This window comes from Pundamilia nyererei, unplaced genomic scaffold, assembly GCF_000239375.1.
Source record: "Pundamilia nyererei isolate P.nyererei 1_Seehausen unplaced genomic scaffold, PunNye1.0 scaffold00030, whole genome shotgun sequence".
NCBI classification, from domain to species: Eukaryota; Metazoa; Chordata; class Actinopteri; order Cichliformes; family Cichlidae; genus Pundamilia; species Pundamilia nyererei.
The window spans coordinates 764,364-784,376 of NW_005187431.1; the positions used below are offsets into that span (position 1 = coordinate 764,364).

The 20,013-nt window shown below is 42.8% G+C and overlaps 1 protein-coding gene and 1 long non-coding RNA gene across 5 annotated transcripts in view; one reads left to right on the forward strand and one right to left on the reverse strand.

Moving 5' to 3' along the window:
* The window catches only part of pals2b (protein associated with LIN7 2, MAGUK p55 family member b), a 26,466-nt gene extending 7,471 nt beyond the window's left edge, over positions 1–18,995 (reverse strand). The window contains exons 1-7 of one of the 4 annotated variants that reach the window (XM_005728752.2): positions 18,893–18,995; positions 11,022–11,084; positions 7,452–7,699; positions 3,284–3,384; positions 2,602–2,754; positions 905–1,057; positions 349–576 (exon numbers count right to left, since the gene is read on the reverse strand). In XM_005728752.2, the coding sequence (XP_005728809.1) occupies positions 349–576; positions 905–1,057; positions 2,602–2,754; positions 3,284–3,384; positions 7,452–7,581 (765 nt within the window). In that variant the 5' untranslated portion in view covers positions 7,582–7,699; positions 11,022–11,084; positions 18,893–18,995. Of the gene's footprint in view, positions 1–348; positions 577–904; positions 1,058–2,601; positions 2,755–3,283; positions 3,385–7,451; positions 8,508–11,021; positions 11,085–18,892 lie in introns of those variants that run through there. The other 3 variants (XM_005728755.2, XM_005728753.2, XM_013909763.1) reach the window with 3 other exon arrangements.
* Positions 5,774–7,503, forward strand: LOC102205226 (uncharacterized). The gene is made up of 3 exons (XR_311622.1): positions 5,774–5,933; positions 6,049–6,130; positions 7,458–7,503. It is a non-coding gene; the product is annotated as an uncharacterized LOC102205226 (long non-coding RNA).
* Positions 18,996–20,013: the final 1,018 nt, after the last annotated feature.

Below are 20,013 nucleotides of genomic sequence, written 5' to 3' on the forward strand. Positions count from 1 at the left end.
TGTGTGTGTGTGTGTGTGTGTGTGTTTTTTTACACAGAAGACATAACTGGAGCGTGTCTGAGGGGAACTGTACAACAGCGTCACACACTACTGTACTCTGCATGTCAGAGAGCATGAAATTACTCCAAACACATGTGCGTGTATTTGGAGTGCGTGCATGACACAGAAACTGCTAGTGTGACCTAGATAGCATCTGGAGTGTTATTAATAGGACTCCCAGAGTTCAAATTCCTGCGCGAGGGATTGTGGGAAGGCCGTAGGACATATCGTCAGGATGGTGCCACCACCCAACATCTGCCACCGGTTACATAAGCAGGAGAGTGCGTGCCTGTGCTTGTACGTGCTCACCTGTGGAGGAGCAGGAGCGTCTCTGTAGCTCGGGAGTATTTTCAAGGTGATCCCTCCGCTGCAGTCTTTGAGCATCTCCTGGAGCTCAGTGGGATTATTGCCAACGTCTTTCCCGTTTACTTCCTTAATGATGTCGCCCACGTGGAGCAGACCCTGTCTGTCAATCATGCCTCCGTGAAGGATTCTCGCGATCACCAAGTCGTCTTTCTCCACACGAAATGTCACACCCTAAGAGGAAGAAGAGGGAGAGGGATGTTTTATTACCTCTGATTCCTGCGCACTCACACTCACCCCCTCACTGCACCTGGAGCCTCTGCCAGAGGTTTCTTCATCTTAAAAGGGAGTTTTTTCTTCCCACTGTCACCAGGTGCTGGCTCGAGGGAGGGGTCGTCTGATTCTTGGGGTTTGTGCTAAGCCTCACCCCTGTTAATTTTAGTAACCTATCGACCATGTTTGTAGTGTTGGCAGCTTTTGGAGCATTTTAAATGGAATTATCAAACAAATAATGTGGCACACTCATGCAAACACATTCAGTCAGCGTGCAGTCTCCTCTCACCAGTGGCTCCCCGGCCTTCTTTCGAATGCCAATCATGCGCACGGCATCGGCCTGCATAAGAGCGCTGTTCACCGCTGCGTCATTGGCTGTCTCAGTCGGAGGCGGGGCTTCGTAGCACTTTGAGGCTACCATGTCATGAGCCTCTAAAAGAGACTGAGAGAAAGGAAAAAAAATGAGAGGGTAGGCGAGTGCTAAGGCTTAACTACATCTTATTGTAGAGGAAGAAGCACAATTACACTTTCACAAAAGTAAAGTCGATACATTACTGAGTTCTATTCCCTCAGTAGTTTTATTGTAAATGTCACTTGTGACCACATTGGAAATTTAGTCTTCCTCACATTAATATTAACAAAACTGTGACTTGATGTTTCAAGTGAATAGAAAAGCTCTGTTGGCAGACGTTATAACAGTGAAACGGGACAGTTATACCTCCAAACAGCCAACCAGCATATTAATAATTTACGTGTGGCTTAAAAAGCAATCATCTAATGGATAAAATCCCAAATATGGATAACCACCCAAATCTAATCACTTAATGTCTGATTCGTGAATATCCCTCCAACAGCTTTCATTCAAGTTGCTTTTTCCCCAGATATTATTACTGGTTCCAAATCACCACCAACCGCTCGCTGGTGAAGAATACGAAAAGTCTGTAAAATCAAACACTCAGTTTGTGATGTAATATCTGTTTTCCTTTTCCCACCTAGCCTGCTTTCCCCCCTCCGCCCTCCGTATCTCTATTGCTCAGTAGGTCAACAGAGTCTTATCTTTCAGCTAAAGGCACAAAGAGCTCTGATTGGTGCAGGGGCTTCGCTCGGCTCAGAAATCTACCTCCTATTGGCCCTGCCTACATAAAGCCCCTGCTAAGTTCAGGCACAGAGGTTAGTGTTCTACTGATGCATGAGCGCAGGCTCCAAAACATCTGATCTGTGCCACTGTAGCTAGTGTTGTAACATTTAGAGTACGACATACTGTTCAGATGAAAAGCAGTCCCCATTTCACAAACGTGCAGTAACATTACAACAACTACTGCTAATAATAAAAAGTAGAATAAGGTGGAAAAAAGTGTGCATCACTTGGAAATATATACATTCAATAATTATTTGAAATGATTGCATTTAAAAAGCTGTATTCTTTTCAAGCTAACCACTTTTTCTCAGGGAGCATCAAGAAATGAATGTTGATGTAGAAATAGAAAAGAAGATGAAAACATACAATGTGCCACTCAACAAACGTATGGAGGGTCAATACATAACAGCTAAATGAAGAAATATAGAATAGAGAGAGGCCATAAGAGGACATTTAGCAATGAAGCAGAAGAGTCAGCAAAGCCAAAACCAATATGATAGGATACAATTTTTAAGACCTATTTAAACAAGAGCGCTTTAGATAAAACACAAGTCTTATTCCTCATGAGGCCCACAGGGAGACACTGTTCCCAGATTCAGAGTCAATATTCGCTTTGCTTTTAAGAGACAGTGAAAGTTTTATTGCTGCCAACAGAGAGCAGCAACACCAGAATTTATGTATTGATTATGACATAACATTATAAGTACAGTGCTGTAAAACAGCATCTGGTTTATCATAGTGTTTTGGGTTGCCACATATTACCTCATAAGCTAAGTTAATAACCAGTGCTTGTGTTAACGGCGTCTGTTCTAGCCTACCTAACTGTGCTCGCTCTTGCTCTGGCTCACCTGGAAGTGCGGCTCCTGGAGGATTCGAGACAACTCAGCCGCGCTGTCGTCTTTAACCTTGAGGCTGTTGATGTCGCCCAGGATCTCTGTCACCAGCTCGACGTTATTGTCCTGCACCGCTTCCAGCTTCACTTCCTCCAGCTGCTCTTGAGCCTGGGTGAGACAAAGAAGCTCAGGAAAAGTGGAAAGATGGCGGTTGCCTTTCATAACCTTCCTGGTTTTGTTGGTATTTATTTGGATGTGCAAAGAGTGAATGACAGAAAGTGAGACTTGCTCAGTAGCCGTGATTGTAGATATGATATGATGCTCTACAGGGAGCATTTGAAAAAGCAGAACATGACAAGACCCTGTCTGGAGGAGCTACAGCTGTGGTTAAACTGAACTCACTGCACACTAGACTTCAAACAGCAGTGAAGGCGTGTTCGTAGGTGCATGCACTGTCAATAAAAAAGGCACAGAAATGCAAAGCTGCACAATTTTCTTACGTCATTATGCATTAGGTCTGATGCACATAGCACTGTGTGTTAATCAAAGCCTTACTGTACTTCAACGCCTCAGCCAGAGCAAGCAAAGCATTGCTGGGAGCAACATGTGGGGGAGTTTGAAGCTGGCTAGTGGTTTGTCTGCTCCCTGCTGCTTGCCCTGAGCTATGTGTGTGTGCTACCTTAGCCAAGGAGCGTACAATGGGACTTTCCATGATGCCGCGCAGGAAGAGCAGGTCGATGTCTTTGGCTCCGGCAGAGGTGGGCAGTTCACCCACATTATCCAACACCTGCTGCATGGCTGGACGGATGGGACGAGACACAAAGATCCAGAGAAACAGAGACAGAGAGAAAAAGAGAAAAGCCAAGTTAGCCAGGCCTGAAAGTCATTCAGAGTGTAAACATCCATGACACTGTTGAAGGCAAAGCAACAGCAAAAAGAGATCTGCTCACACTCCAGTGCAAAAGAAGACCCAAATGTTTCAGATGCAGTGAACGGGCATGCTTTCACTCAGTTTAAACTCCACAGCCAGGATAACATCTGGATCTAATCTGAGATGCTTTTGGTACTAATTACAGCACTGAAAATGATGTGTGGCCTAGACAGCATAAGATGGTCCAATATGGTAAGTGCAGTGTGTGCCAGATGTGGCCTAAAAGTCACGAGTTGGGCTTGAAACATGTTACAGTAAGTATTGTCTGGGCCAGCTTTCACCCAAATGTCACAACACAGCTGGCAAATGGTCTTTGAGTCAAGGCAGCCAGTCTTACCCTGAGTCAGCGCTGTCAGTCAAGAGCTGATTTGGCCGACAGACACCATGTATTGTTCTCTGGGAGAGTTTTGGATACACATACTTTGTATACACAGACAAGCACCCCAGAATATTAAGCCTGGTCTGCACAGAGTGTGCACAGTTGTGTATATTCACTTTAAAAAAGCTTAACTTTAAAGCTTCAAAGTGCTTTTTTTTCCAGATTCCCTCAAGGCCCTAAACATTCAACTAAAGGCTCCTGGATTCAGATGCAGTCAGCCTCTATGCTGTTAACATAAACAGAGACAGGGAGAGGTGTGGACTGTAGGTATCAGCTAGCTGAACGCCCTAATGCCAGTGTCTTAAAGCCAATCTAAGCACATTTTAGCCATTTAAATCCCTGGAAATGTATGTGTATGTGTGTGTCATTTTACACCTATGTGGGTAATAACTATGTCCGGTCAGCACTTGTATACAGTTGATTCACTCTATGATTTCACTCTGCGTTTTGCTTCACTAACCCATTATTACTCTTAAACCCTGAGACATGTTCCATGTCATCAAGTCAAGCTATAGTCTATGACTTCAGCCCCTTCTTTAGAATAAAGTGCCCCATACCAAATCGCTGCTTTGAAAATACAGATTATGAAATGCTGACGTCTATATATTATATTTTTGGTAGGTTTTGCAATCTGGCATGTATAACTATTCAAAAATATTGGACATTTAGCTTTTATTTAAAAGAAACAGTAACAAAAAGATGAAAAATAGAGAAAGAAAGGAATCGAAGTCGTATTGGACTGAGGAGCCGCTCAGGACATTTATACAAATGCGATATGACCCTTTACCACTTGACCACAGCGCAGCTCTGCTGACGTGCACTTTAAAAATGTTTAATAAGCTTTTCCTTATGTAAAAGAGGCACAGGCATTAAAAGTTTGGAATGCATTTTAACCAAGATAAATTGCAGCATCACACCATGTGGGAGAGTTGTAAAATATTACCGAAAAAAGTAGCATCTCTTGTGTAACACACGTTTCCTTCTGGTTGCTCATTTCTATCCAAATGAATGCCTCTCTGTGATTTAGATCTCAGTTTAATCACTGTTTAAATTCTGCTTTCTCTGGTTTGCTGTACTGAAACAGTCACGGTTCAACTCGAGCTCTACAGCGTCTGATAACCACAGGAGCGCAGGGAGACTGCATAAACAACAGGCTCGGTGCAAAACAGACCTTAAATATTCATGATCCTCTTTAAGAAGGACAAATAGGGGGGAAGAAGGTTAAAAACAGCACTGCAGACAATCAAACCTGTATATCAATGAAGCTTTGTGTATTTAAGGCACAACAGCACAATCTAAGACTCAGTACGGACATATGGACACAATAATTTATTTCTTCTTGGGGAACCACACACAGATCTTCCACAGGGCAACGGTCATTTCGGGAAAAGGCGTCTACACACAAACACAGACACACACAGACAAGACGAATATGGAAACTTAACACTACCATGGCACAACTAACTTTTGACTTGTATGCAATAAATAAAGCTACGTTTACTGCAAAACATGAACATATCCGGAGTGAAAACCTCAAGCATACACAGAATAACACACAGCTGAAACCTTTTGTATATCCCGGTGTCGTCTTCATTGACCTTTACCTACTTACTACATCCCCGACAACAGGAACCCTTACTCGTCCACGCTTCTGTGCATATTACCTGTTAAAATTTCTGTCCGGTAAAAGTTGGGAAATGAACTAAAGCCTTCAAACTAAAGTCTACATAATCTTTTGAAATATGACACAAAGATCCAAACGCTGTGGCCTGAAAGAGTTGTTAATGCTAAGAGATTACAGCACCAAACAGTTGTTTTTTTCCAGATGATTTATTCACATATAATGAATCACTCTCTTTTACCTCCTTGTAATTTCTCCCTCTGTGGCACTTTTGTCTGCAACATCTAACCACTGCATCGGTATGCACACCTACGAGCATGATGTGCACTGAATGCTGATGCAGAGATCACTGCTCTGTTTCTAAAGGAATGAAATCCCAGGAGAAAGAAAAAACCTCGCAACTTGTATTAAACATGGTATCATTATTATTATTATTATTTTTTAGCTTCTGAGATGACTGTCAGAGAAGCAACTCCACTGACACATCATCCATAACAAAATATATCTGAGGGTGTTTTTTTCTTTTTTCAGAAGTGCAGTGCAGTTCCTGGGACTCTCACAGCTAAAGCTGCTGTAAAGCAGCGCTTCTTAACCGCTCGACTGGATCCCAAAGGTAGGCTGAAATACTCCTGTTTACCTAAACTACTTTAAACATAATTACACTTGCTTATCCTGTGTCAGCTGTAACACCAAGGCGCTAACTGGGAGGACTGAGAGCATGTTTAAACTGCTTAGGAAAGAATCAAGGATATCTGAAATGCTAACTTAAAGTAATACATAATATAAATGACTGAATCAGTTGGCTTTTACTTGATAAACTGTTGAAAAGAGAACTGAATAAACTGATGTGTGTTAAACATTATTAGCAGGTTTTAGCTAGCTAAATGTTAGCTAGCTAAATGTTAGCTAGCTAAATGTTAGCTAGCTAAATGTTAGCTAGCTAAATGTTAGCTAGCTAAATGTTAGCTAGAACGGACAAAGGATTTATAAAATTCACTGAAACTTATAGCTGCAGGTAAAACTGGCTAATTTAGGTTCAAATTCATGTATTAATCAAAGTAGAACAGAATAAAAGTCAAATAAAGTAGTTCTAAAATGAATTAATAAAGAGTGAGAAATTATTGGTTGTAACAGATAACTGCTAAAAGATTTGGATAAACGTTCAAATAGCATTAGAAATGGAAAAATTTCTAATGCTAAAAATTGTCTTATCTACTGAAATTCAGTCCCCTTAGTTATAAAAACATATTCTTCATCTAAACTAGCACTGGCTTAAAATAGAACCTGTTTTTTTTTTTTTTAAAATTCAAATTTTCTTCTTTCAGACATATGAAGCACTTGTTGTGTGCAGTTATTATTTACTTTTTACCCTCTGCCTGAATCTGCTCCGATAGACTGGTTGTTGTGGTTTTCAAATATGTGCTGTCAACAGGAAAGTTACAGAGTGCTTTTTCGTGGGCAAACTGCGCAACCTCGTCGCTCACAGTTTTTTGTATTATTTACTTTACTTGTTTATTTTTTTAAATCTTCATTTATAAATGATGATGATATTGATAAATCACTGATAAATCAATCACAGCACAGGATACTGTTGATTGACGTATGACAGAATAGTAAATACATTAATGTTACCTAGCCTGTCTGGTAGCGACCAATCATTAGCTGCATTAAACACAGATTAACAAACTGCTGTCCTGTGTGGACAAGGCTTTATTTATTCATTGCTTGGTATCTATCACAGGGGACTCAAGCAAATCTGACACAACTGTGGGGATATAAATGTTGGGAACTGTCGCTCTAAAGACTTTCCACATGAAGCTGAAGAAACCACTGGAGTTACCCATCTAAAGCCTTCCATCTTAAATGAAAGATAACAATATCCCACTATTCATCCTAATATTTGAAAGCTCCCTTCTTCCTCCTACTATCCTCACCTCCAGATGTTTCTGCTCCCTGGGTGGATCGTACAGCCGGGGGCCCCTCCACGGCATGCTGTCCCAGGGGTCTCACCTCCTCCTCTTCCTGTGCCCCATTGGGACAGGAATCCTCCATTGCTGTGACCATCGCCAAGCTCTTCCTCCCTGTTGCCACAAGTATGCTAAGGCTAACCACGAGTAAACCACCAGTAGCTCTGCCAATATGTCTTCTGTCTTGTCTTTTCTGGCACTGCTGACCCTCCACACTTCAAAAAAAAAATGCAGAAAGGGGAGATAGGAGCAAGAGAGACAGAGGGGATTGAGGGCGAATAATGAGAGAAGAGACACAAAGACAGCGACAGTAGAATGGGATTAATATCAGAGGATATTAAGAGACGAGGAATGATAGGGGAGTGAAGAGAAGTAGGAAAGCTGAAGGAAGATATTTTTTTAAAAAGAGAAAGGAAAAGAGGCTGATGGTTGGACGAGTTTGCAAAGACAGGCGTGAAATGAGACGGAGAGAGGCAGAAAGCTGGATAGCACTCACAGATGTGGACATGCATTCAGTGCCTGCTAGTTCCCTCCCTGTACTCTGACTTTAATACCTTCTCATACTACCACCCCCGCCTCTTTTGATAACACACATAAACACACACACATATAATCCCACGATCCTCCTTTACCAGGCCTGCTTGAGTACCCCTCCTCGTGTATCCCTGACCCCACCCAAAGTCAAGTTAACCCTCTTGTCTAGACAAAGGCACACACACTCACACACACTAGTTGAATGTGTCATTATGTAAGTAATCTTACATAAGTGCTACTAAAGAGGGCCTGACCCTACATTCCCATTCTTGTCCTCCTTCTTGCTCCCATTCACACTTATTCTGCTCAAAGCCAGAAACTCTGTTTGTGCACACTGTGCTCGCACGAATTCCCTCAGTGGTCGTCCAACTCTTTGATTCTTCGTCAGCCCAACGGGAGCTTTTTCTCTTTAATTTTTTGCTTCCCCCCCTAAAATGAATGTGCCTCTCACCACCTTACATCTCATTAAATAAGTAGACTCGAGGTGCTAACAGGATTATGCACATTTTTTTGGACTGCAGTTTTTCTTGTTTCTGCCTTTTGCCTAAGTACGTCTGCACAAGCTGCTGGCTGCATGACTGTTTCTTAACAGAAATATTATCTTAATAACCATTTGACCCTGTCTGTCCTGATTTATATTGAGGATAATAAGTAACATTTCACAAAGAATACTTTAACACATCACAGCAAGGCTCTCTTGGAAATAAAAGGCAAGTTATGTTGCTATACTTACTAAGAACTCTTTGAGGCTATGCAGCATAAAGTTGCTAAGAGCTAAATAAAAGCTCATAATCATAAAGTTCAGTACAGCTCACATGTTTAAATTACATGCTTTAAAGTGAATACTAAAGGGCAGTTGATAAGCTTATATAGGGATAAAATTAGGAACTGACCAGAATTCAGTTCACCTTAGTGGTGCGGCCCCCAACAACAGTGCCAGTTCCTCATGTGGCCCCTTGGAAAAATCCATTGCTTACCCCTGCTTTAAAGTATTGGCTCTTCCTTTTCTTCAGTAAGTACTTGATAAAGCCTATTTTTTTATCAGGCAAAATTAGCATTCCATTTAATATCACAAGGAATCTTGCTGGTTAAGCAGTGCTAGCATCAGCAGATGTGATACCAAACACATTATTGACTCCATATTTTGGAAGTTCTCCCCTAGTCTGTCATCTGATTACGACTTGGTTTAGAGACAAACAAAGAGACAAACAGCTGCCTGACCATGTCAGCACAGTCCAATTAGACCATTTTTGTAGGAGGCCAGCCTATGGGCCATTACTCTATGAATAATAACATAAAAAGTATAATCACAATAAATACATTGTGCGTACAAATGTGACTTAGATGTTATGATGACAGGGAGCAAACATTGGCTGAATGCTCTGATGCGTTTAGCTCTAGCATGATGTTACGTAAAAGATTAGCATCAACCACACAAGAACCACACAACTTATAATATCATGTCAGCAGTGACACTACTGTAAAGTATGGCAGCTAGCCAACTCTGCACTGCTGTCATCAAGAGTACTTAACTGGATTGCAGAAAGCAGCTACAAGCAGGTCAATTGCACTTGTATAACACATGTGACGATATGCTTTGGTCACCATGTAAAGGAGCACTAAGTGAGCAGGTGCTGGACTGGCTAACTAATGACAGACATTTCAATTTTTACAGCTATGCAAGAAACAACAGTCAGCTTGAGACCCCCTGAATTAGTGCAACCATGGCGCTCTATAAGACGCGAAGGATATGCTGTGATTTAACCTGAGATTCAAATCTCCATTTCTGTATCAAGACCAAAGTCATGGAAGCAAAAATGAGAATAATCTAGAACAAGCTCCTCCCACTGCCCCCCATCAGGCTCCTCCCAGAGCGTCACAGCTGTGCAAGAAGCAAATCTGTAGGCTTTAATCCACCCCGCCTCTCCCTCCACCCCATCCTCAGCAATACCAGTCAACCCCTCCCCCAACTCAGGACGCGGGATTTTAATCCTGCCACGAAAGCACTGGATTACAGAATCTCTCTCTCCCTCTTTCGCCATATCTGGTGTTCAAACATGTCCACAGGGCTGAAGTATGCTACATAGCTGTGCTTGGCAAGGGCTGAAATGGCCTTTAGCGACGCACTGCAACACACTGGCAACGACTCTGAGTGCAGAGGGAAGCAAGAGATTTTCTCTTTGGCCATCAGTGCAGTGTCACAGCACATTTCTCCAACTGAACTACAGGCACTAGACACAGCTGATCGCACACGCAAGGTTTTTTCTCTAAAACGTCGATCTAATTGCTCGCCTTTAGAAAGTAAGGCAGCGACTGCCGACTTCACACAGAATTTAACTTAGGCAGAGCAGCTGCATGAGAAGAACTAAAGCACCGTGCCATAAGAAAGCACCCTGGGAAGTCTGCACAGACTTAAAAAACAAACAACTGATCCACAAGCGCCAGATCTGTAATGAGCAAAGCAAGACTGTGCTATAAATTATTAAAGCAATTGTTCTATTATTCAGAAATGAGAAAATTTGTGTATATATAAAAGAATGCATGCTGGTACTTTAAAAGGCGAAGAGAGAGAGAGAAGCTTTTGCGTATTCTATCGAAAATACAATGACATCTAATAATAGCCAGTAATGCAAAAGCTGTACTTTCTGCCAGTCACAGTCAGGTAAGATTTGGGGACGCTAAATAAATATATACAGAGTTTGGTTATATAAAACTGATGCTTTAATCCCACGCTTTTAGTTTAACATCAGCATGGCCCTTTCAAGTACAGAGGAAGTGCTGTCAAAAGTGAAATCCACACGGGTACACAAGCACAAACACACACACTTAAAAGAAAACCAGCTGCTTCCTTACTTATTCAAAAGTAAATCTTTAAAAGTAAAGATTTCCGGACCAACACAGTTCTGGCTGGCAGGTCTCCCAGCGAACCGACAAAATCATGTCAGCATGCAAGAAAAAAAACACATTTCAACATCTCCGGTGGGTTGAGAAAGTTGTGTTTACCTATGCCAGTCGGTGTAGCCCAAGCCCAGTCCTACTGGCTGCTCATCAGTCAACTGTGAAGACCTGAAAAGACAGGGGAAAGGGTGGGAGATGTGTGAAAGTTTGTGAGGATCATCCATATGAGCCATGAATATTCAGTCCTGTTTGCTTTGCTGCTCGCCAGTTTTCATCATTCCTCACATAAACTCACTTGAGGATTCAGATACACAGTCGTGCTTACCAGTCCCACCTAATAACTCTAGTCTCCCTGTGAATTATTACTTGTATCTGTCTATGTCATCCCTTCCTCTCGTGGGATGCCTTTTGACAGAAATCCCTGACAATTTAATGTCTTTAGCTATTCAGCGATGCCCGCATCATCAGCTGGCATTGTGTGGGAAATGGCCACTATTCTCTGAAAGTAATGACGAAGCGGTATGCATTCACACCCAGTAAACCTCTCTTCTCATTTTGACTTGCAAACCTGTCTGAGTCTCATGCAGAGGTTTGCCAGCATCTGAGGTGTCGTATTACAGATTTTTCTGTCTCAGCGTGCTGTTGCACACTGTAATGCAGATACAGTCATTCTTTCACTGTTTATCCAGCACAGTTGATATTTAAGAAAGAAACTGTACAGAAAAGATGGAGTGTTACTAAAGCTGTGCATTTCTCAGTTTTAAATTGTATCTTTGAGGACTTTGTTACTAGTAGCCTGTCGCAAAAACACACAATTTGCTCACATTTCTTTAATCGAATCTATGGGGAAAAGGGGGCAGACCTAACAAAACAATTTAAAGAAGATAAACAGTATCTGAAAGTCATGTCCTTAAGAAACAGATGAAAAGACAGTAAAGACAGTCTCAGTGGAAGCATGGCTGTCAAGGAGCCATTCTTAAAGAAGGGAAACATGGAGAAAATGCTGAGGTATGCCAAATTAAACAAGAACTGGACTGAAAATCAGTGGGAACAGGTCTGATGGTGGAGGGACTCCAATTGGGAAATTTATGGTTCAAACCTTCATCAATAGGTACGAAGCAGGTCAAGAGAAAGACACAACAGTGAGTGTCTGCAGCCATCTGTAAAACATGGTGCATGGTGCAGACTCTACCATGGTTTTGGGCTGCATTTTAACCAGTACTATTGGGAATATTACCAAAATTGATCAACTTATGAAACAGAAAGTACTGGCAGATTTTGAACCACCATACAAACCATCTGGAAAGAGTCTCATTGGCAACAGCTTACGTTTCAGCATGACAATGTTCCTAAACCGTAAAAGCATACAAGGATAGAAAAACACACAATGGTACACTGTCAGTCGTGGATTGAGCTCTGCAAGGTGTGAACCATAGCATTATTGAAGCAGTGTGGGATAATCTTGTTATAGAACAAAAGAAAAAGCAGCCAGAGAAGATCCAAAAATCCAAAAAAGAGTTTTGAATGTCCTTCAAGAAGCTTGAAGAACTATTCCTGAAGACTACTTAAAGAAAATACAAAAAGGATAAGAGAGTTCAGGCTGTGTTGAAGAATGAAGTTGATCATACCATATTAACATGTTAGAATTGTACAAACCCTGTTTTTGTCTTATATCCTACATTCCCACCTACTTTGAAGGACTCTCTAAGCACATGAGGTATTCAGAACATGGGCGTTTTAAGTCTGCTGATGACTTTCATATATGAAGGAAAATGTTTTATCCTGTTTTCCTTGTCAAGAATGAACCTTCAGGTCTAAGTAGTCAGAATTAGCTTTATACACACACAAAGAGGATTTTTGCATCAGCCACATAAAAGCCATTTCAAACACCACATCCTCGCTTCTTTTTCTTTTCTGTCTAAACTGTGAATGCAGGCAGAAAGCACTGCTCCTTCCAGCAACATGCCCTGCCCCGCTGTACGATATTTAATTGTGTCTAATAAAACTGCAAAGTCTGGCAGAGTTAAACACATTCACGCTGCCCTTAAGAGCCATTGTGAAATGGACCGTTACAAAATGCAAGCCAGCATAAAGAAGAAAAACCTGCTTTGAAATGCTGTTATTCCATATAACTGATAGCTGCATGATCACTGCATTCAGCCTTTTTCACGTTCCCTTTATTTTTCTCACCTCAAGCAGTCAAGGCTTTCAATAGTCTAATAAAAGTTGCAAGTTATGTCTGCTTATTTATTATGAGAAATGATCTGGAAGACCTCTCAAATCAAGAAAGTAATCTTCTTTTATATACTCCCCTAACACACACATCGCAGGTACATCTTGGTCTTAAGCCGCTCCCTAGGTAACAAGTACCCTCCTGCAAAATCACTCTACAGAAAATTAACAAAAAGGCGATGACAACACAGAGGAACCTCCACCCATCACTTGTTAGCAGTTATCTCTTATTTCTGTCGCAGTATTTTTTCACCCAGTCGTACCAGAGCTAACTGGTCACCTACTATTACAAGAGGGAGAGTACAGGGGTCAGTTCATTATACAACACAGATTAAAATCAGGTTCTGCACGCTCACTGGAAGTGAAAGATATCCCCTGGAAGAATGTTAATAGAGGCAAAGTCACTAGGCAGTTCCTCGCCTAATCATCCGCATCGAGGGGCAGGGAGCCAAGATGGACCAATCGAAGGGGCCAAATGAGGAGGGAGGAGCAAAGAAACAGAGCCCTATGATATATCATTTGGCTGATATCGGACCTTTTCAGGTATTTCAGTATTGGTATATGTTGGTCAGTATAAAAACCTTTTATTTGTTTAATATTATGCAGAAGAAAATGCAAAGGAGCCGTTGTGAAATAATGCTGATCAAAGCAGATCGAGCGCTACTGTTCACAGTACTTCCAGGATTGTCTGCAACACAGAGTAGAAACACAAAGCAGTAGAGTCTTCATGGTTAGTTGGACTGGTAGTTATTTAGCACTCACCATTTCATATACACATCCATACAGTGCCTTAGTGAATGCACTATCTGTATTAATATTATATCTGTCCCCCTAAAAACTAAACCATTAGATGGGAAGAAAGAAAAAAACAGCAAGGGTCACAATCTGGCCCTTCGAGGAGTGTGTAAAAGGGAGTGAGAGAATGTCAGACGAGCCGAGCAGGAGAGAGATTTAGAGCATGACAATAAGGACCAGATAAAAGGCACATTAGGAGTCTTGAAGAAAAAAAGAAAGAACAATCCTTTAAAGATTAGACAAGGTTGTGGGGAAAGCCTCTCAAGTCTTGGGAAGTTCAGAGGAGGAGAGAGAAAACATGAGAGTCTAGAGGGAGAACAGAGAAGAGTGGTTGCTGAACGCCCTTTCACTTTTTCAAGAACCTACCAAATAACCTTGTCTAGCTATAAGCACGGGAACGTAATTGTAATTAAAGGTGAATATCATGATAAATTCAGGCTTTTAATGATTTCTTTAAACTGTTTTTTTTAATGAGGTGTATTGTTTGTGCGAATACATCTTTAATGACTTTTAAGCAAAAACAAGAAGAATTGGCTGCACATGTTTGGATTTATTTTGGTTTTTCTCTAATCCAAACAGGGCCTAAAGTCAGGCTCGAATATATATACATACACTACTACTAATATTTGGTTTAATGCTCCTTTTGTAGCCATCAACAAGCTTCTGAATTCATTCTGGCTGGATATTTGACCACTTTCATTGGCAGAATTGGTAGAGATGAATTACCAGACTTCATTTGCCTGCCCTATGGCGAGGGGTTTTGAGCAATGCAAACATGTTTCTGTGCAGTTGTTCAAAATCCCAACTAAACATTGCTTGAGTTGGATGATGCTGTGCATCGGGTGAATGCTGATTGGTTGAATAGTGGACTGCAACAGGGAAGGGTGTGACATCAGAGTTCATAAAAATGGGAGAAATATAAAAAACAAAAACAAAAAACATTCAAAAAATCACAAATACAGCATGAAAAGTACAGACAGTGGCTGCCAGTGGACACTTTTCTTTGGTGCACTTCAGCTCTTTGTATGTTATAACTTTACTCTTCTCTTTGGCTAGCTAGGGTCAACAACAGCACAAGCAAGAGTAGCCCACAGACTGGTTATACAACTTATTTTTGACACTACCCCCATCTAAAAACAGACACTCTCTACAGGTAGAAGGACTGCCAACACGCTAACCCCGCTGAACCATAATTTCCCCTTTTCACTCAGCATGTCCTGTGCTCAGAACTCCTCTGATGTCTCAACACCTCTGCAGTCTGATCCTCTTTTCCAACTCTCAGGACGGAAAATCACAGAAAATGGTGATTTGCATTCCTGGCTGCCATTGGCTGGTCCGTATGAAAGAACGAGCCCTCCGAGTTCCTCCCCGTTGCCAAGCACTCAGATGATGGACGGCTCATGGAAGAGGGATTATGGAGAGGATCAGAGGGTTTGTTCTTGTACAAAACATCACTGCCGCTTCACTCATGTAAACATGCGTGCGTGTGCATGTGCATATGCATGCTATTAAAGGCGCAGGCGAACATCAGCGGGATGTGTGGTTTTAATTCCTCCAGTTCTGGTCACACTAGCAGGAAATCTGAACTCTACCCGAGACCTGCTGTGTGGGAGTGAGCACATTTTGCAAGTTTATAGTCTACGGTGAACAGTGCTACGCCCCTTGGGATTGTGAAGCACAAATGCACACTCAGAACCTGCCCCATAAGGCATCCATCCCGTGAGAACTATTCAGCTGATGTTTGTATATTCTGTCCACCCCTATTCTGTATCCTCCTGTGCCCCAGGCTCTGCGGAGAACTGGGCTCTGAGAGCAGCCGTCACTCTTAGTTCCTCTCAGTGACTTGAGAATCACAAAAGAGGCCAGTGAGCTCTGTCCTGCCTTCAGGTCAAGATGTCACTTCACTGGCTGGTTCCAGGGGAAGTTTACAGGGCAATTTGTAAACTTCCTTTAACCTTGAGCTGCAGTGGCACACTCATAAGAACAGTGTGTATTTGAAAATGTACATGAGTGTGTAATAACTGGCTATTCATGCAACAACTCCAATCACATAGCCATCCATGCTGTCGTGCCTCTCACCCATCACCTTCTGCCTCCAGACAAACCCTATGTAGGTCACTCCAGCTGCTCAATAAGAGGATTACACTGCGACCCCCTAAGATGGCTATCTTAGCAGATCAGTGTATGCTTAATTTTTTTTAACCATAACCATGTTTCCCAAACAGTCATCATTTTATGACTGCAGCTGCAGGATGTTGATTAAGCCACCTCAGTTTCTCCCGATCCACCTCTACGATGAGCAAACCGCTCCATCCTTGTGCTGATTCACGCTTACCTCTGCTCATCACCTGATGCTCAAATCACCACCATTTTCAAGGCAATAAATTTCTGCACTGGAGCGATTTCCACACATCACCAAGAAATGACCTCAATTTCCTCTCTGGTGAGGTTCCAGCTGGTGGGATGTCTGCGCTTTGCCTCACAGCTTGGGAGGATATAATTACACAGCTCGTCAGAAACTCTCAGCGCCCAGCGCGCATCATCTTAATAACGAGTACCCTCCTGACATAATCTAACCCGCCACATGGCCATGCCTGCATCTTTGCAGCCTTTCCGCGTTCCCAGCCTCCTGCTAGTGATCGTTAGTGTTAAGGAAGAGAGAGGGAGGGGATGGAGCGGGGAGAGGTGATGCAACAGTGCTTAAAAATGACAGCAAAAGTTTAAAGATGAGAAACCTGATGAGCAATGTGGGGTGGTAAAAAGGCGAGAAGAGATAGGAAAATGAAGGATTTTGTCTTATTTCATATTTGGATTTTTAAAATTATTTTTTGCCAAATACTGCAATCAGATTTAGCCTCTGTCTAAAACTACAGCCTGCAGTATCCTGCTAGCTGAGCCTCCTCCAGGAAATGGACCGAGACTTTGATCTGGTATGCGCTAACGATGGCCTTACATCATCTCAATGCAAATAAGCTTCCAGAAAGAAAAAAAGAGGAAGCTGTTGATCTTAGATATTTATTCTATCATCTTCCCTATTTTCATCACTCAGTTTTTGTGGAGTTTGTAAAGGAGATTCAACCTTTTATTTACCAATTTGAGCAAGAAAGACATGTAAAACCAGGCTGTCTTTTTTGGCAAACAGCTTGTTTTATTGCTGGTTTGTAGTGGCATGCTTCTTTAAGGCCTCTGTGATGGATAAAATCTGGTGAATCAGCAGTATAGGCTGCAGCAAAAACTGCCAGACATTTGCCTGGCAGCGATTCTGACACAAGGTTCTTTTCAAAATAATGTTCCTTTGCACTTGAGGCTTAGTTTGGTGTTCGCAGAGATGCCGTTTGCTCATAATAACAGTTACTATGGTGTCAGTTACACGTTAACAACAGGGAGGTGCAGCCTGGTGGAGGGCAGGGAGGGATTATTATGTAGATAACAGCTTTCTCATACATGTGTTGTTCATAGCTGGGAGGCCTGAGTCACTCCACTTTCCCCAGTCCATTGCTCTATGTCTCTACCCTCCCTCCTATCTCCCACACATGATAATTAATAATAGAAACAACGAAGCTTCGGAGGGTTGGATTTGGGGTTCAGCATGGCTCACTGACCGGGGGCATATGTTTAACTCCGAGATGACACAAGGGGGAAATGCATAGCTGGGCTGAGAAGTCTTACTTCAGCAGAACAATAAAGGTCATCCTGAATCATGACTCAGAAGTCTTAAAGGACATCCCCAGCAGCCACTACAGACTTGCTCTGATGTGCTTAACTAACTCAGTCTCCTTTCTTTCCTCCTTTTGTTTACACTAAGAGAGTCACTAAATCTGATTAGATCATTGACATGAACAGAGAAACACCCATAAGCGCCTGTTAAGATGCAACAAGATACATCTATTCCTCTCAGGGGTCTGCATAGCCTGTGTAGCACCTCTGGACAGATCCACAGTGATGTTGTGTATGTGCATGGGCTTCCCCCGTCACGTGCACGATGCTAAACTGCTTATAAAGCTTGCCAAGTGACCCTGTGCTGTGTTCCTCTGAGCAAGGAAGTCTCCCTGGTTTTATGTTTCGATTAAGTGGCAGTATAAAGTGGTTCTGACATCATGTAAGGAGATTATTATGGGATGGTGCACTCATTCATTTCCAGTGGAGGACAGAAAATAAAAATCAATGCAGTCGTCTAGCTGTACCTCTGGTTGGCCAGTTTGCGCCAAGCCAAGGGTCTGCTGTGTTTTCATTCAGCTTTAGCTCAGTGTGCTGATGCTCGCTGGTAAAGTTTTTGTCTAGTCAACAAAATAAAAGAAATAAAAGAGTTTTAATTTGGTCTGGTGACAGAGTAAAAAATCTATCTTTCTCGCTCTCTGTCCTTTCTTTGAGCCCACCCTCCTTTGCTGGTGGATGTTGCAGTCAGTCACACTGGGACGTACGCGTGTTCCAGCCTTCTCATCCTGTCAGCGCAACAACCCGCAGCTCTTTCCTCTTATCTTCCTGGAATCGGCGCACGGATCTGGCGCACGGATCCGCGCGCTCGAACAAGTGTGCCACATCCCGTGCCAAACGCTTGAGCCGCTTTGGCTGACCGGACAACCGTGCGCTCAACCATCTCGCCACACGTGCGGCCATTTTTTTGTTACCCATCCGAGCCATTGTGGCGTAAGCACACTTACGACTACAACCCATCCCATGTATTCCTCGTCACGATAGGCAGGAGTAAAGGGGGGAGGAAAGGACGCGTCCGGGTTCACAGTAAGCGCCCACAGCGAGCTGTTACGTGTCGGAGTGGAGCTTGTTCTGACAAGCAGAGGGGACGAACCTCTCCTTCTTCTGTCAAACTCCACTGCTGTACCTCAAACACACACACACAGCTAAGTGTCTTTGTCTCCCATTTATAGTGCCAGTTGATGAATGAATTCCCAACATCCACGTTTCGGATATGATCACGAGCAGTGACTTACCTGTGGATGGCGCGTGCGACTTCGCGGTAGTCCGCCGATCGTCCCGGTTGGACATTCAGACCCCCCTCAGCTGTCTGTCCCGGTCCCGCAGCAGACTACCAGAGCACACGACGTCAATCAAACCGACACGCCCGGCCTCCTCCCTGACGTCAGGACACACAGACCAATGAAAGCTGCGGCCCGGCCCTCGCTGAAGTGGAAACAATGTAGATAGTATTTTCTTTTCGTCACATTGTGATGCGCTCATCCATTCACGTATGGATATTACGTGAGGCAAGTCCAGCTCAGACTGTGCGGGCATCGCATTTCTAACGTAATGTGCGTTATGTAGTAGAAAATAACTAGAGATGGCCGGTGCCGTCCTGTTGACCTTCATTTCGCTATTTTTAAAGGAAAGCACAGCTGCTTTGCGCCCTACAGGTGTGCACCGCATTTATTCTTCATTTTGTCTTTGCGCGGAAAATACGAGTGAGAGAAAGCAGGGCGTAGATTTAACGTCTTCACTCTGAGGCCTGCTGCTAACTGGTGAAAAACTAGTTTTGAAATGTTGAGCAACCACTCTGAACTGAACTCACTCGCTGGTCCTGTTTGAACAGTTCCCCCTCCCCTCCTTCAGTGTATTTCAGAGGATTGCGTATCTGCAGTGCCTCTTCACGACTTAATTTGTACTCTCAGATCTGATTGGGTGTCAGGCAGTGGCACCTAACCGCTCGGATAATTGCAATAGTGCTCCTGGAAATTACCCCCCCCCACACACACACACACACACACACAACACAACACCACCTCCACTATGTAGTTTGAGATGATGTACTTATATGTGCGGCCACAAGAGAGCGCCATTAGCCATTCAATTTTGAATTCAACTGGACTGTGCGTGCTTAACTCGGTTTAACTCGCTTCCCTGCCCAATTACCCTGTCTCATAGAGCTTCACCAGCTGCTACAGTAACTGGAAGACAAGGTGTGGCACAGCAAGTCCGAACCCGATCTCTTCATGGGTGACAAACAGTTTCTGATGATCAGCTTTGAAAACAAGACCTCCCTTAAAGCCCTCATTAAAGCCCTCTGATTACTTTTTGCAAATAATATACAACACTGTCATCGTGTCACTCGTCAAAC